The sequence below is a fragment of the Leptosomus discolor genome, chromosome 1 (assembly GCF_034619465.1).
Source record: "Leptosomus discolor isolate bLepDis1 chromosome 1, bLepDis1.hap2, whole genome shotgun sequence".
Classification (NCBI taxonomy): Eukaryota; Metazoa; Chordata; class Aves; order Leptosomiformes; family Leptosomidae; genus Leptosomus; species Leptosomus discolor.
The window spans coordinates 88,952,085-88,969,214 of NC_141391.1; the positions used below are offsets into that span (position 1 = coordinate 88,952,085).

Genomic DNA, 17,130 nt, shown 5'->3' on the forward strand with positions numbered 1-17,130 from the left:
TGCATATAGTAGCATACGAAGAGGGGGTGGAGCATGCGTCATCTCTTGGTTCCTCTCAGCTGTCTTGTTCTTGTGTTGAGCATGCTGTAGAAGCATGCATATTACATACATTAATGTTACATGTTGCATACTTCGTATTACAGAAGACCCAGTCTTGTATCCTTTGGTCATCATGGTGCCCATTTTTGTTAGTGCCCTGTGTGGTATCAGATGACTTACACATTTCATGGCAGGCCCCGTCTCGTCTTCCTTCAACTTAATTAGTGTCACAAAATGTGAGACTTCCCTGGATGGAAGTGCTTCTGACCCAGTACCACCCCAGCAGCTGTTGTTTGGAGCTGAATGTGATGTCCACCTCAAGCACTCAAAAAACATGAAGACTTACAGAGCAGTTGTTTTTTAGAAGTTGAATGAGGACCTTGGTGGTCGTTTTGTCAACTGAGGCAGACTTCAGTTTCTGTTATAGCTACTCGAGGTAACTAGCACAGGAGAGAAGGGGAGCTAAAATGATCTTTTAAAGAGGTTTGATGCCCACAGACATACTAAATCAATGTTGGCAGTAGTTCTTCAATTAATGCTTTCTAAAATGGTGGAATGACTTGATCAGTTGAACGTAAAACTGTCCCCTGACTGTGTTATATCTCTGCTTGTCTGGGGAGCCTGCTGTGGTATACTCAGAATTTGGGTGCTCCTTCTGAGGAAACCATTTTATGTGTCAGTGTTACAGGTTTATAGATGTTATGCGTGTACTGGCACAGCTGTCTATGAAGCCATGCAGTGAAGTGAACTGGGAAATTGACCTAGTGGAAAAATAGCCCACTTTCAGCCCTGTGGTCCTTAAACTGTTACACCGTGTGGCCCGCAAAGACAGGCAGCAGTGCCAATGCAGTAGAGAGGTTGAACAGTTAGGAGTAAGTGCAGAGACTAAACTAAAGCTCATGTTTTTCAGTGGCCTAACTGTTTTTAGTGAATGAACTTGAGGAGAGATGTATGGTCATGAGTGTTACCTTTTTATGAACATTGGACAAAATCTTTTCAAGGGATTTTTTGTCTCAGCATTTCTGTGATTGAGGTTCAGAGGTGCTTCAGTTTCTTTATTATGTTCTGTTGGTTAGCAGACCTTATGAAGACTTACTACAACATCGCTGCCACATTACTGTCACCATCAGTAGTATGGGCGTACACCAAAAGGTCAGAGTACTATTGCATTTTTGATAACACAAGTATCTTTCCTCGAGCTGCTGAGCGGTCAGGTGGGAGGCTTACTACAGTTCTGTCAGTGTGACTGCAGGGGTGTGGAGATATGGTGTCCACACTGGGTGGAGGGCACAAGCTGTCAGAAGTGTTGGAAGCTTCCTGTGGTGTCAATATGCATCCAGATAAACACACAGAGGCAGAGGTTGTTTTTCAAAAACCGCAACGTTTGTAAAATGTGCTGCTCACATGTACTTTCAAAAAACACTTACTCCACCCCCTACACCTGTGAGTTGCTTTGATGGTTTTTGTCTTTGTGGCACTCTCGTGGGAGAGTGTGTAGGGGAGTGTCCTGGAACTGAGCGCAAATGAAGTAGTGAGCTGCCAGTGTGTCTAGAGAGAACACACACAAGAAACTTGGTAAACAAGAAGTAACTTTACTTTCTGCAGCATTATTATTAAAATAGTGATTCTGTTAGCAATTTGAAATAAGTAAATATTGGAGTAGATTTCCTTAAGAAGGTGCCATTTTGTTACTTGCAAGTAACGTGGAATGCTGCTTCGGTTAGTTTTACACTTTGAAAGTAACTCCACCTTTCTAGTAAAGAAATCTTTCAGAGGGTGAACTTGTACCTGTCTTTCTGGTGATTCTCACCTACCAGTTAGCACTTCAAAAAAGAGCAGCCAATCAAAAAACCCAACCCATTGCATGTCTGTTCTATTTAAAAGGATTGGGTTTTTTTTTTAGTCTACTCATCACTTCCTTGTCTTTAATCTTTCAGGTAATACTACCCATAAAAGAGCCATAGCAAAAATTCCCTTTGTCTTTATATTGACTTTCTTATGAATTCTTTCCTTGCACTGTGATTACAGATCAAAACAGAATAATATATACAGTCATTAGGGAGTTAAATAATAACATGTTGTGACATTCGTTAATTATCTTTGCAGAAGTCTATAGGCTTAATTGATTTAACAGCAATGGTAGTGCCTTTTGTTAATACAAAAGCCACTGAAGCTCACTTGACTAAAATAGCTTCATATTAATAATTTCCCATCTGTCAAATCAACAGCATTATTTATTCCTTGTGGTTTTGAAAATACAATACACTGAATTTTGAAAAAACAGTAATTGCTAAATAACATTTTCAGACCTATTCTGGGGTATCCTCCCTTCCCCCAGCTAATCCCATGAACATTATAAAAATTCCATGATATGGTCTCCCACAGTTTGAGTACAGTGAAAGCTTTGTGTCTTTCAGGGGTGTGTGGGGCAGGGGAGTGGTAAGACTAAGGAAATGTGTTTTGATTTCTGCCCTGCTTTGGCTCCTAAAAGCGTCTGCTTGATGGAAACACTTTGAGTGAACTCAGTTGTCTTTGAAGATGGAATGGGAGGTTTTTCATATCATTGCAATGATGAAGAATTCCGTTACTGTGTGTGTTTGCACACTGAGCTTCAGCGATGATTTGATGGTCTGGAGCAGATAAACCTCCTAGCCCGTTGTTTGCCCTTTGGCACGCTCTGTGCATTTAAGTACTTTGGTAGTGGGATGTTTGCCCTCGTAGAGCACGTAGGCATCATGTTGTATATATTGTGGATAGTTGGAGATATTTAAAAACAAATAGCAAAGCTGTCAGCAAATAGCAGTTAGTAGAGTGTGGTCAGCATCTTTCAGATGTGATTGTAAGTGTTGCCTCTCAGCTCTGATTTTAGCTAGTGTCTTCTGGCTCTGAAACAGAGAAGCAGCATGAGTACAGCCATGTCTCAAACTCAGTGGTTACCTGTCACACAGAATCAAAACTTAATAAACGTAAAAAGAGTCTATAAGCCTTTTAAGCATTAAAATATTTTAAGCTGTCCAGTCAGCAAGATTGGTAAGAGAACAGTCATTCTGTACTGTGGTAGTATTTAGATTGGGGAATTAGGCAGTTAAAGCTTCCCCTTTTCTAAGCGACAAAGTAGTGTTGAAAGACTACTGAACCGTTTGTTAACCCACAGGCAAAATCTGGCGGATAGACTGAGGATGGTGAGAAAAAACATTAAAAATGAATCCTGCATTCCTTTGGAGCTGGCAGTGTAGAGCGGGAGAAATTATTTTAAAAGGCTATCCCTTGTTAGGAATGGTGTGGTGTACTATCAAATGATCATCTTGGCTAAGTGGTTATGAAAGGGAAGGAAGCATCTGCTTTGAGTATGATGACTAATTGGTAGTCCTTTTTACTTTTGGTGGCCTTCATGTTCTTTCCCCAGCTCATTGCAGGAGGGCTGGACTAGGTGACCTTTAAAGATCTCTTCCAAACCAAACTGTTCTATGATTCCTTCCTTAGTTGGTGTATATTCTACTTTTGATAAAAATAATTAATACTTTTCTTTTCAGGTTCATTATAAATCTACTGAGAACATTTTGCTGTTGATGTTTTTTCAAAAAGGATCTGTAGAATTGCAAATACAGGCATAGCTGAATGAGCCTCCCAGCTGTGCTTTCTTTTGAAAGCTGCATTTCACCGTGTGCTTTTTTTTAACAAGATCATGTAATCATTGTGGTGTTAATATTCATTTAATATTAAAGACTGTAGCAGAGTTTAGTGCTGATTTTCCATGTCTAGGCTTTAGAAAGCTATTAATAATTAATGTGTCCTAAAACTTCCCGAGCTACCTCCGAGGAGAGCCCGTCAGAGCACCGTTGCATGCGCTCTGCCATCCAGCGGTGTGAAAGGAAACTGAGCTGAAGTCACACTGATAATAATTACCTATCCTGGTATTCAAAAGTACCAGAATAGATGCCAGGTCATGAGAGTGACCGTGGTGCATATGATTGCAATAAAAGAAAATCTTTTGTTCTCCATTAATGGCAAAGAGAGATTTAGTTTAAAGGAATGTTTTGAGGAGGAATAACTGGATTTGAGGTCCTATATATTTCACAAATCTCATGAGAGGTTGACCAAATATTTCTCTTTAAATAGGTTTGTTTACATACTGCTGTGTTTTTCATCTTTTCCCTCTGATAATGTTTTATTGACTAGGAGGGATAGTAAACAGATGAAATGGTTATGCTGTGGGAAGTTGAAAACAGAAATGAGAGATTGAGTTTAATTACACTTTTAACAATCTGTTTCTAATTTTGTTTCCTCTAGCTTTTTAGATGTTTTAATTAAAGTCAGGAACAGACACAATGATGTGGTTCCAACCATGGCACAAGGGGTGATTGAATACAAGGAAAAATATGGCTTTGATCCATTTGTTAGCAGTAACATCCAGTATTTTCTAGATAGATTCTACACCAACCGCATCTCTTTCCGTATGCTTATTAACCAACACAGTAAGTAATTGCTTTTTTGCATCTTTGAGAACTCCTTAGTTATTGCTTGTAAACCTGAAGCCATAGCTGTGTTTTGGTTTTGTTTTGGTTTTTTTTTCATACTCATGACTAATTTTTAATATTCAGTGCTAATTGTGGTAAAAGATATACCGGCAACTGGTTAATTTTGTACTTTGCAGTTATCAAATGAATCCAAAACACCAGTGCGCTTTCTTTTAGAATTGTCAGGCTTTGTCAGCGTAGCTTCGCTTTTTAAACTTGTTGGTAGAGACAGTTTGCATAGTGGTACATGAAGTGTTTTTATATGGTAGTAGAGTATCTGTATCTTTCTCTCAGCATAGTTTGTAAAGCTGACATTTATTTCATGATTAAATGCAAGGATGCCATAAATTCTGAATCGATTATGCGCGATACGTATTTTTACTGTTGTTTTCTCAGCAAGTTATCTAGACTTTCTTGCCTTCTGAAGAGGTTGAGTATTTCTAACTGAAGTTTTAAATTATATCCCTTGTCTCCCTCTACTTCCTATTTCCTATTTATGAATTATCATCATTTGTTATTAGTTTGTGTCATCTGTTGTTACTAATAAACTTACCTTTTCATATTCGTATTACAGAGTGAAAGGAGTTACTTGCACAGCTCCTATTAACCAGTATGTGCAGCCATGCAGGAAGTGATGTGTATAACATTAAAGACAGTCTTGTGTTCTCTTTTAGTGTATCTTGTGCCTTTTAGCTCAGAGCTTCATTCTCTGCCCAGTACTCTGCTTTTATGAGCTCTTAGAAATTGTAGTACACTACAGACAATGCAGACGCTAAAGTACTGTAGTGTAAGGTATTTTACTACAAGTTTTGTCTTTCCAGTAACCTTTTATGTGACTAACAAATGCCTTGCTGTGTGTGTACAAATAACTTCAATGTGGCAAACCATACAAAATGAGATAAATGTGCAGCTTATTCTTTACTTGTACCTGGGCAGACAAATGACAAACATAAAACCAAGTTAAGTTAAAAGGCTCTTAGTTCTAGCAATAAGTAAAAACTTTGTCCTAATATAGAATCCTTGGGCTGAGTGCTAGCATAATTTGCACTAGTTCTAAAATATTAAAGCTTGCTTCATTGAACTGAAATGGCTTTTCCTATGGACACTCTTATTTAAGTGGTTGAAACTTAAAACCACTTACAGAAGTTCAGTTAATCTGGTACGATTTCTCTACGCTAAGCAATGTTAGCAATCCGTCTGTGATGACAAATACTAATCCTGAAGCACTGATGGAAAAAGACAATTGGATCGCAGAATGCTGAAACAGGTTTTTATGAAGTTTGCATTTCTGTTTCATACGTTATTGACAGACTGCTTCTTACAGTGCAGTTCTGCAAGGTGCAGTGTGCCAGTGTATTAGCTCACTGTGGGTGGTATAGGAAAAGCTTTCAGATCTTGTCTTTTACTCACCTTATACCACATCTTTTCATATCAGAGCTGAATAGCTTGCTAAACCAGCAGAAAATCACTTCTGCAGAGAAGTGTAAAAACTTTCTACTTCTGTGAGAGCTAAACTCTCAGTGAAGGATCTGGTGAGTGCCGGACCCTTGTGCAGAGGGGGGAGTGGGGAGCATACTGCTGAGAGTCAGGGAGAAGGTCGAGTGAGAGATACCTCTGTGCCAGCTGTGAAATGTCAGCTTAAGTGAGTGTAAAAGGCTTTTTAATGCTGTTTTATAGTTCCTCAGTCCTTTTTACTGTAACATTTTCATTATTGTGAGTGCTTCTGTTCTGAGATAATCATATGAATGAAGCATTTGACATTACAGTTTTATCTAATTTTTGATAGTCCACTTTGAAATGTAGGTTTTCACCTTAACCCTCCTGCACCACTATTTCTGTTTTAACTAATGTTAGCTATAAAAAAGAAAGGAAGGAAAAAAAAAAAGAGGAGGGAGGCAAGTAGTCTTCCTAAACAAGGATTCTGGCAATTTGCTAGAGTATCTTTTTACAAAATGCTGCACTATCCAGTAAGTTTCTGATACCATCAGATTTAAACTATGTGGGCTGCCTCAAGCGCAGTAGACAATTAACTGCAATTTCTTTTCCCTTTTAGCACTTCTTTTTGGTGGCGATATTAATCCTGCTCATCCCAAACACATTGGAAGTATTGATCCAAATTGTAATGTGGCAGAGGTGGTTAAAGGTAAGATGAATTTAATATTTTTGTTGATTTTAAAAAACCCCACGACTTAAAATTTTAATAAATGTTATTGAGATAAAAGAGACTGAAGGTGATTTAAATTCATGTAATGAAACAAAAAAAAAAGAAATGGAAGTTCTACAGTTGCTTACAATAAGGACATGAGCTTATTGGGACTTTCTACTGACTTCATTATCGAGAATGGAGAAACTTCTGGTATGCTAACAGAACTAAGAAAACAATTGATTTTTTTAAATTACTTTAATCTGTCTTTTTAAATACCAGATTAAGTATTGAAGTGTTTTGTTAAACTTTAGATGCTTTCTTCCCTAAAATACTTAAAAGCAGGTTTTCATGTACTGATTTTTTTATCTGATGCTGGTACTAAGGAAAGTTGAGAGTAAGAGAAATTTCCCAATTTGTTCAGCTAGGCCTTTCAGTAAAATGTCCTCAGGTGTACAGATATTCCGGTGAAACTCCCCATTATTAAGTGCATCTGATCATATCTGTCTTATACAGAATCTGGCACAGTCACATTAGAAATCCTGTTTGCTGAAAGTTGTGAATGTTCGTAGGCTTTCAGAATGTTAGGAAGTAGGCATGAGGCAATGCTGTCTGCTTCAAGAACTTGTTTATTGAAGATTCATGTTCTGGGTGTATCTATTTACAAACACAGGTCATGCTGTAGGAGTGAATTCCACCCTCTGTCCTTCACTGCTGTTTGTGCAGCTGCAAGAGGGGAAGAATGTGTTTCTCCCCTTCACTTTCTCTCAGCCTTTGATGAAATAAGAGGGAAACCTTTCTGATGTCAGTCTTCGACCTGCGTGACAGCTTGCTTTGTAATGTGGATAGTTCTTATTGTTATGAAGGCTTCTTGGCTTCTAGCTCTTTGGCTCTAAGGTGGCATTTTTTCAGCAGCTTTTCTTTTCTTTTGATGGATCTTACTCCACTTTGACTTCAGTATTGTATATGTTACAGACATGTTCTTTTTTTAGATATACCTTCTAATAGCAATGTTTGAATCTTTTAATCATCAAATTCATAGTTGCTGCCTCAGACAAAGGAGTGCATAGTGTCAGAAGGTGCTCAGTCCAGTTTTCAAGCCAGTAGCTAGACTAGATCTTCCACACCTGAAGAAATAATCACTAACAAAACAAGGGCATTGTGAACAGTATCTGGTGTTGTTTTTCAAAGAAATGAAATGGCCTTAAAGACAGAGCCTGTCTAGAGTCAAGGTGATTGAGGCCTTTTCCTTGTGGAATCGGTGGAGGGGTTAATTTACATTCTGCATACTGTGCTAGCTCCAAAATGCTCTGGTTCACAGGCAGCATTCTGAGCAATTTGTCAGAGTCAAGATGTTGATTTTGGCACTGTATGTGGCAGCTACAAGCTCTGTATGCCTTCTTCAAACACTGAAGAAGGGATTTAAACAGCCACTTCTTCCTTCAGGCAGCTCCACCAAGTGTTGCATCTGTAACTGCCTGAGGTAAGTCTCTGTATCTCACTGACTGCCCTACAATAGGATTTTTGAGCTGACAGCAAACCCAGGCTTGTTCCTGGAGCCAGGATTTTAGCCGTACTGATAGATCCTTCACTCTTGTTGCTTCTTAACCCCCAGCCACTATGTGAAGCATGCTTTGAACTTTGCAGTCTCTTTTACAGTCTTAAGGCTCTGCCAAAAAGCTGACTTACAGAGGAAGGTGAAATGTAAGACTGCACTCGCTCTGACACAGTTTGGCTCGGGGCTGTATATTTTACTGGATCATGAAGTAATAGTGCCTTCCTTTTCATCTCAAGGGTGGTAAGGTGGCTACTTCTTGAAAATGGATGAGAGTTCTACATTAAATTTAGGGAGGCTAAATAGGTTTATTCAGATCCTCTTGGTTTTCCCAAGGTTTGCATAGCGGCTGTCTGCTCCACATCTGTGTATTGAGGGCCTTTGGTGTATTCCCACACAATTATTGATTTGCTTTTAAGGGGCCTTGAAGTTTTTCTCTGCGATAAGAATCCAACTCCTGCCCCGTGGATCCATGTGTAATTTTCACTTCTGTGATGTGGAAACTCTTTGAAATGTGCTAACGTATTCCATTCTCCATGTTGATGGCCTTATGGTCGTACTAGCTACATATCATCTTCAGCTTTTGATGACTGAGCCAAGATTGTGGCTGTGCTTCTTACACCCCTTTTTTCTAAAGCACAGTTACTCCCAAGGCCATCAGGAGTTCTGAGATTATCTTAAAATACTGTTGTAGGTATTTGTACGTGATTTTTTTTCTCAATTATGGATATCCCAGGCTGAGGTTCTCTATTGAGAATTATGAATATTAAATGAGATTTTGATCTTTTTACTAGGACAGATTTTATTATGTTACTGACAGGACCCTCTTAGACAGTCTTTGAAGCTGACCATCTTGACACAAAAGATTCCTACTGGATAGCTGATTTTGTGAGACATTCCTGGCACTTGATCAGGAACATTTCCAGTGTTGATTATCTCCATTTTACTAGACCTCAAGCGGCATTTGTCAGCCTTGTGAGATATGTCTGGGCTTGCAGATGTCAGAACAACTGATAGAATATTTTTTTCAGATAACAAGGCACGTTATAGATTATTTCTGTAGACATCTTGAAGGAGGACAATTATAGGTAACCAGCCCTTTCTGGGGACTAGTGATTTTACTTCCTTTGTGCTTGTTGCATAGCTCTGAGTCTTGGCAATGACTGTTGTCTTTTGTAGTGTCACTTTGGACAGGAGGAAGAAGGTACATATAGAGTGAAGTCATATGCAATTTGTTACGGTATCTTAGCAAATTTCTCTCTGTCTGCAGAAATGCCCATCTGTTTGTGTGCTTGCCCTTAGCCCACACTTGTTCTGAGGAAACCACTTTTGTTAAGTTAGCTTAAGCAATGTAGTTAGAACATCTTTCAGTTACTGGTTTCTCTTTAAGCTGACACTTGCTGCTTGTTTCTAAAATATTTTTGAAAATGAGGTACCAGTGAATATTTAGAACCACTAAGAAATCTTTCAAACAAAGGATTGCTTCAACTTTCTTGCCATATTTTGACAATACATAAAGCCTGATTTGGATTATGAGGAGGCTTTTTTTTTTTTTGGTTCAGTAGGAAAGAATGATGAATCTTAAAGATTCTAGCTTTCCCCACAGAAGACCTTGAAAATCAAGTATTGTAAACAGTACTGTGTTTGGAAAAACTGAATTTAGGGTTGCAATGTCATCCTTTTCTATTTGAGATGGAAAGAACAAGCTTTAAATTTGATCAGGACATGACAAATAAGTAGATATTATGGTCAGCCTAAGATTATACTCTTCTGGTTTTCAGGCCCTGAAAAAGGCAAAAAATAGCTTGTCTCTAGTAATCTGCTTTTGTTTGTAGAGCTTTAAATAGAGTTTGCCTGTTATTGACAAATTGTCTATAAACATACGGAGAAAAAGGGATTAGAATGGATGCCAGTTTCACACTTGTTACTAAGCTAGTTACAAAAATGAGTGTTCTGCTTGTAGTCTTTCACGTACAGGATAAACTTTGGTAGTCGTCTCTAGATGACTTTCATAAATCATTGTTCTGTTCTGTTGGTTTTTAGATGCTTATGAAACAGCTAAGATGTTATGTGAACAGTACTATCTGGTGGCACCTGATCTGGAAGTTGAAGAATTCAATGGTAATTGTGAAATTCATTTAATTTAAGTGAAATATCTAAGAAAAAGCATTTATAATATCTGTGGTTTCTAGTTTTGTTAATTAATTGTAAGTTATAGTTTGAACTCTGCGGTCCTGTATGCAGAGTTACTTTTCTTCTTCTAATGTATCTACATGAGCACCTGAATTACATCATCATGACGTGCTTACTTCTTGATGCTAAATGCAGAAGCGCTATTCTGCTGAATTCACAATCACTTTAAGGAAGACAGTGGCCAAGAATCATCATAACTGAGAAGGAAACATGCCCGCCTTCTAATTAATCTTTTAATAGAGCTGAGATTTTTTTCCTTCTGAAGTACGCTTATAAATTCCACTGTTAGTCTCTGCACCAGTGATGAGCTCTTCTGTGTAAAATGGCAAAATTAGGAATTTTTCTGCATAGTCTATGCTTTAAGTCCTATCATAAACTTCTTGCGTGAAGATCTGTTTCAAATTGATTATGAAGATGAAAATTGGATGCTACGAAACTGATGAGACAGTCCTTGTCAGTGTATTGACTGATTTTTTTTTTGTCATCATGTCTGTTGGCAAAAGGTAATTTTTTTTTGAGTTAAAAAAATAAATTGTCTTGAGTGATTCTCTCTCAAATTTTGGACAGCTGTCCAAACATAAGACTGTTTCCAGACTTCAGCAGAAGAACTGTAAAAGTCTCAGAAATAGGTAGCACTTAAAATGGAGAGTGTGATATATGGGAACACATGTTGCTCAATGTACTATTAATATTGTAGAAATACTTCTGTACACAAAGTGATATTGTCAACACCGGTGCATTATTAGCAGCTCCCTCTCCCAAAAACAAAGGACAAAGTTAACTCCAGTCACGTCCTGTGTGTGTGTTTTTTATCTTCCTGCAATTTATGAAGTAGACATTTAGAGACCTTTCTTCCATCTGAACTGCTGTTGAGTCTGACAAGCTGTGACTGTATAATTTAATGCTAGTAGATGTTTGAGTGTTCAGGATGACTGCTTCTTCAGTACCACAACTGTCCTGGAATGTATTAAGTGCAGCTGTATTGTTTCCTGCCAAATCAATTAGCACTCTAGCATTCAGAGCTATTCCAAGCCATACACCTCTGCCGAAACTCTAACGGCAGGACAAAGGTACACAAACGAGTCTGTTGTGATTTGCGTTAAGAAAACTGTCATATTGTTTGAAATATATTTTGAAAATTTTATGAATACTTTACATTTTATATGTTTTAATTAAGAGAAAATACGTAGTTGGTTTTAGAATATTTAAACACTGTGGGACTTTTTTTTAGTTTAAGAATCTTCTTGTGCAGCAAATATTATGCTTGTGTGTGTTAAGAAAAAGAAAGTTTCCCACTTAAGTGGGAAAGTTCTCTTAGTTAACATTGCCAGTATGAAACCAACCACTGCTTAGTGAAGCTTCATATCTAAACAAAGTCTGCTGACATAGATGTTTTTGAAAATCGCCATTAGAATGTATTAGGTGATAGCAGTAACTGAAATTTATGTTTTTACTTCATGGAGCTGCATACAGTTTCATGTTGTTCTTGTAAATAGAAATGCTACAAAATACTGTTTTGAAAGAAAATAATTTGTCTTTTTTATTTTTATTCTTCTAGCTAAAGCTCCAAACAAGCCTATTCAAGTAGTCTATGTACCTTCTCATTTGTTTCATATGTTGTTTGAATTATTCAAGGTAGGTTGCACTTGTTAATATTTGGAAAGTTTTTGTGAACTTACATTGTTGTTGAAACTGAGATTCTTTTCAGTTACAGCTCTTAAATGTTATTTCAGTTTTTCTTTCTTAGGCGAAGAGGGTTGGAAACTGTTAAAAGCTAGGCTTACAGCCCTCTCATTCTCTTGTGTACTTAAAAAAATGTTTGTGTTTTCCCACTTCTCCTTTTGTGGTTTTGCAGCTGATTAGCTTAAAACGCTCGTGATAGTCTAGTTTTGCAGTGATGATATATTCATTACCTTGCAATTTTCATAAGCTTGCTTCTTTATTGCATATTTAAGTACTGGTTAGGATCAGTGTCTTCTATTTGTTGTGAAAACAGTCCATATGTCTTTGAATAATGTAAATGACACACTTTGTTTTGGTTTTATTTGTGTTTTCTGAGTAATTGGAACAACAGTGAAAATGGAACATGTGAGAGCTATTGTATGCTTTCAAATAAGATAGCTGGTCTCTAGGTGGTGCAATTGAACACTAGAAATCCAGGGTAAAAATGCATTTAATCAGAGAGAAAATTTTCCTAAATAATGGTATTTTGTGTTTGATTTCTGACGTTTGTCAAGTATGTTCATTTAAAACTTCCCATTTTGCCATTTGTAACATTAGTTCTAGAGCAGAGCAGGTGACAAGTTGTACACTACATGTAGGTGTGTTGTGGTACAAGTCATGAAACAGTATGAAACCAGTAAGTTGTAGCTGTAAGTAATGGTAATCTGTGATGGACTGGCAGTGGAAACTCTGTTAATATATATGATAAAGTCAGATTGATAGATGGTGACTTGACAATTATGTGATCCAGGCTGAGAAAATCAAAGCTTGTTCTCTGTGGTGCACATCACTATTTTCTGCAGGGTGGAGGTGAAGGCTGTTGTCATCCATTGCATATAATTATTTGATTTCACACAGGAAAAAAAATATTTCTTGCTTTATGTTTATCTCACCTTATATCAAATAGATGAAAGTTTGTATAACAGTTCTGATGTAAAAGTTTAACTGGACAATTCATTGACTTGAAAGCACTTCTTGAATTTGTTTTAGATATGGCCTTATCTATCTTGTATACAAATGTAGGACAAAGTATCTAGATTCAACAAAATAAATGCAAGTTCTAAGTTGTCACAAAAAGCTTATATGGTAGAGTTAGAATCAAAGACACTTTCTTCTTTTCTCTTCAGAATTCAATGAGAGCTACAGTGGAGTTGCATGAAGGTAAGAGAGACGGCTATCCATCGATCAAAACCTTAGTCACTTTGGGGAAAGAAGATCTCTCTATTAAGGTAAATGCCTAAAAATAATGTGCAGCTTACGAACCTGCTAGGTTTAGAATAGTATGACTTGTAAGCTGAAAGGGCAGATTAATTATTGTATCACTTCTGACATTTGCTTTGTACTCATTAGAATAGAATACTTTCAGTTGGAAGGGACCTGCAAGGATCATCTAGTCCAACACCTGACCACTTCAGGGCTGCCCAAAAGCTAAAGCGTGTTATTAAGGGCGTTGTCCAAATGCCTCTTAATCGGTGACAGGCATGGGGTAACTACCACCTCTCTAGGAAGCCCGTCGCAGTGTTTGACCACCCTCTCAGTAAAGAATAGCTTCCTAATGGCCAGTCTAAACCTCTCCTGGTGCAGCTTTGAGCCGTTCCCTTACATCTCATCACTGGATCCCAGGGAGAAGAGATCAGCACCTCCCTCTCTCTCCACTTCCCCTCTGAGGAAGCTGTAGAGAACAATGAGGTCACCCTTCAGCGTCCTTTTTTCCAAACTAGACAAACCCAGAGTCCTCAGCTGCTCCTTTAATATTTCTAAAGTAATTTAGATAGTGCTGCTTGAGTTTTGTAGGGGTTTTTTTAGAACATAATGTTTAAAACCCTTAACTTTTCATTCCTTAGATAAGTGATCAAGGTGGAGGTGTACCTTTAAGAAAAATAGACAGATTGTTTAACTACATGTACTCAACAGCACCCAGGCCTAGTTTGGAGCCCTCAAGAGCTGTGCCTTTGGTAAGCAATTGCAATATGCATTTAAATGTCCCCTTGCATTACTTTGGTTGTATTGTTTTCCTTCACTGCGATCTATTGAATCAGGTTTTCCATTGAAGAAATTGTTTATCATTAGCAATTCTATGCAGGTAAAATGTATCAGAAGAAAATAGGTTCTGTTATCGTCACTTAGTCTTTGGAACAGAAAATTGCTTTTCTCTGTCCTGATATTATATTCTTGAACAAGCATTTCTGCATAAGCACAATATTTTCACAGGTTAATGGACAGGATTTTTAGTGCTGTATTACTGAGAGGGTGGATAACCTAATGAGCTCCTCTTTGGTGTCTAAATTACTGTTTACTCAGTTTCCTGTAATAAATGTGTTGAAAAGGTGAGCCGTGCTGTCAGAATTATAGAACTCGAGAAACACCTCCTGGTAATGTACAAGCTTATATTGAACTTTGAAAATTATTTTTATATAAGTTATGTCTAAAAACACATTTTAAAAAAAATAATTCCCAAACCTGTGTGTGATATGAACACTTCTGTTCAGCTGGAAATATCTCATGCGATATTCCTTTGAGGTGTATCAGGGTCAGACTTCAAGCAAACAAAATTTCCTCATAATTTCTTCTAAGCAGGGAATTACTCAGTCCTGAATGTGTAGATTCTTTTAGCAAGCATGGGGTTTTTTTAGTTATTATTAAAAATATTTCTAAATGGTTTTATTAAATTACATATTGGTTCATTGTGATAAAAACTGTGTAGCTACTATTCCATTGGACTGGCTTTCAATAAGTGGATTAATACTAATGCTGTATTCTTGCCTCTTCTCATCCTTGTTCTCTGTTGCTTCTGATGCAGTCCTTTATATTCAAGCATGCTGAGAAAAAGTTGGTTCTTGGAGAAATATCCTTTCACTGTTTAGGAATGCTCTAATCGAGCACGTCCTTAAGTGGTGATATTTTTTTTTTTCCTGCTGATACTTCAGTACTTGAAGTGCCTTCAGGCAGCTAATAAAATGTGGTGCAGAGAGTATGTGGCTTTCTGATGTAGAATAATTAACAGCAACCTGAGGGTGAAACCAGTTCATAGTGGTTCAGAGATAATAAATTTCTTTTTAGATTTTTAGCAGAAGGTCTTTACATAGCACTGTCTTTGTGCACAGTTCATAGCGTTGTGGCACGTAAGTGCATTGCATCGTTTTCACCAGTGTTGTCACCGTGGTAGGTGTGAAACACAGTTCTGTATCTGTGTTGACACAGTATTAATCCTTCACAGCTCTACCTCTATAACACACCTCTTGCTTTTTCATGGAAAATCTTCTTGAATGGGATGAGTGACAGGGAGGGAGCAAGCCTTAATTCAAATACGAACTTTTTTCTTCATGTCAAGAATGGTAGAATCTTTCTTCATTCATAATCTACCTTTGTTCTGTCTCACTTTTTATCAGCAATTTACTATATCAGCCTACAAGGATTTCCTGAAACTTGTTCTCACTATAAACTTATACCTTGATTACCAGTTTTATTCACTCTTAAAACGTCTTTTCCTTTGTGGCGCTTTGATTGTAAAATGTGTTCATCTTAGGACTGACGTTTTTCTTTTTTTTCTTTTTTCTTTTTTTTTTTTTTTTCCGTGTGTCTTTGGCAATGCAGTCCTGTCTTTATTTCCTCATCTTCAAGACTTTGATTCTGTGGCATTTATACTTAGTATTCTTCTACCGTACCTCATTTTCAGGCCTTGTTTTCCTCTTCAGTCTATATGTCGCTGTAGTCAGACCTGCAAAGTATCGCTGTCTCGTGAACCGGGCAGCTTTTGCCCTGTGAGTCTGACCGATGCCTGTATGTGACTGAATGTTGAGAAGAGTTGCTAAGCTCTGTTATTTAAGTGTGTGCAGAAAGAAGAAAGTCAGGAACTGGGAGTCTCTTTTCCACTAAGAGGAAAAAGGCCTTAGCAGTGAAGCTTAACACGTTATGTATTATGGCCCAGATCCAGTTATGAAAACAATTATGCTATACTTTATGTGTCAGTCTAGAAGTAAAAATCCTTCAGCAGAAAGGTTCCACATAAACCCTCTTCCAAGTCCATGCAGAAGGAGAGTTTCTTTATTGCTTAGTGCCGAAGACCAAACAACTTAAGAATTCTTAAGAATTACCGTGCTCCAGAAGGTGGGTAGGTCTGTGCTTGTGTCATTCTTGACTTAGATAATCTAAACTAAATTGCAGTGTAAATAGACATATTTTTCTGTTCTAACACTCCCTCCCCTTGTTATATGATCCCCTGTCTAGTTTATGAAACATTTATGGACTCGGGGAGTAGATGAGAGGGATCTTTTTGTTGATTGGTGAAAATTATTTCTGTGTCGTTGCAAATGTTGTTTAAAAACTGCTAAGGAACCTTGTTACCATGGCAGCATTCAGATTCTAGCAGGTCTTGCGTTCACCTGTACTGCTATACACGTAGTGGAAACGTTAGAAACACATGGTAACGTTTAATGGTAGTTAGGCTTTCTTAGAGAATGTAATGTTTCTCCCTCTGTTTATGTTGGAGAAAGGTGGCTTAAGTTAGGTTTAATTAAACCTGTAGACACTAGTAACACTGAAATTTAATAATTTCCTATTTGTATAATGCGTACTGTAGTATTTAATGAGAAATTTGTTCTAAAAAGCTTTCCCTTCTCAAGGCAGATGCGCCGTCATTGACTGTGTCCTGTCTCTCTAGGTCAGGTGCAGACCCATGCAGTAATCCCTTTGGTTAACTGTCTTTTGCAAAATAGATGTTTTGCAAGGTCTTGCCTTAACAGGGTATTCATCTGGGGTCTGTTGTCTTCGTATTTCTTACAAGTAACCTGTTTTGGAAAATACCCTGAAGGCAGGGTATTTACCTGTACAGAAGAGACTGACAGAAAATTTTTGTAAGAGTGTGGTATGAAATAATTGGGCTAGCACAGAGCATAAAAAGATTTTCCTGGAAGAAGCAGGAGGCCAACAGAAGTTTGGCACAGGTTTTAAGGAGGTTTAGC

The 17,130-nt window shown here is 37.7% G+C and overlaps 1 protein-coding gene across 1 annotated transcript in view; it reads left to right on the forward strand.

Annotated features, from left to right (window-relative positions):
• The window catches only part of PDK3 (pyruvate dehydrogenase kinase 3), a 59,968-nt gene that overhangs the window by 36,993 nt on the left and 5,845 nt on the right, over positions 1-17,130 (forward strand). Inside the window, exons 4-9 of the mRNA XM_086468421.1 lie at positions 4,330-4,514; positions 6,610-6,699; positions 10,298-10,375; positions 12,006-12,082; positions 13,297-13,398; positions 14,014-14,124. Coding sequence (XP_086324547.1) covers positions 4,330-4,514; positions 6,610-6,699; positions 10,298-10,375; positions 12,006-12,082; positions 13,297-13,398; positions 14,014-14,124 — 643 coding nt within the window. The remainder of the gene's footprint in view (positions 1-4,329; positions 4,515-6,609; positions 6,700-10,297; positions 10,376-12,005; positions 12,083-13,296; positions 13,399-14,013; positions 14,125-17,130) is intronic.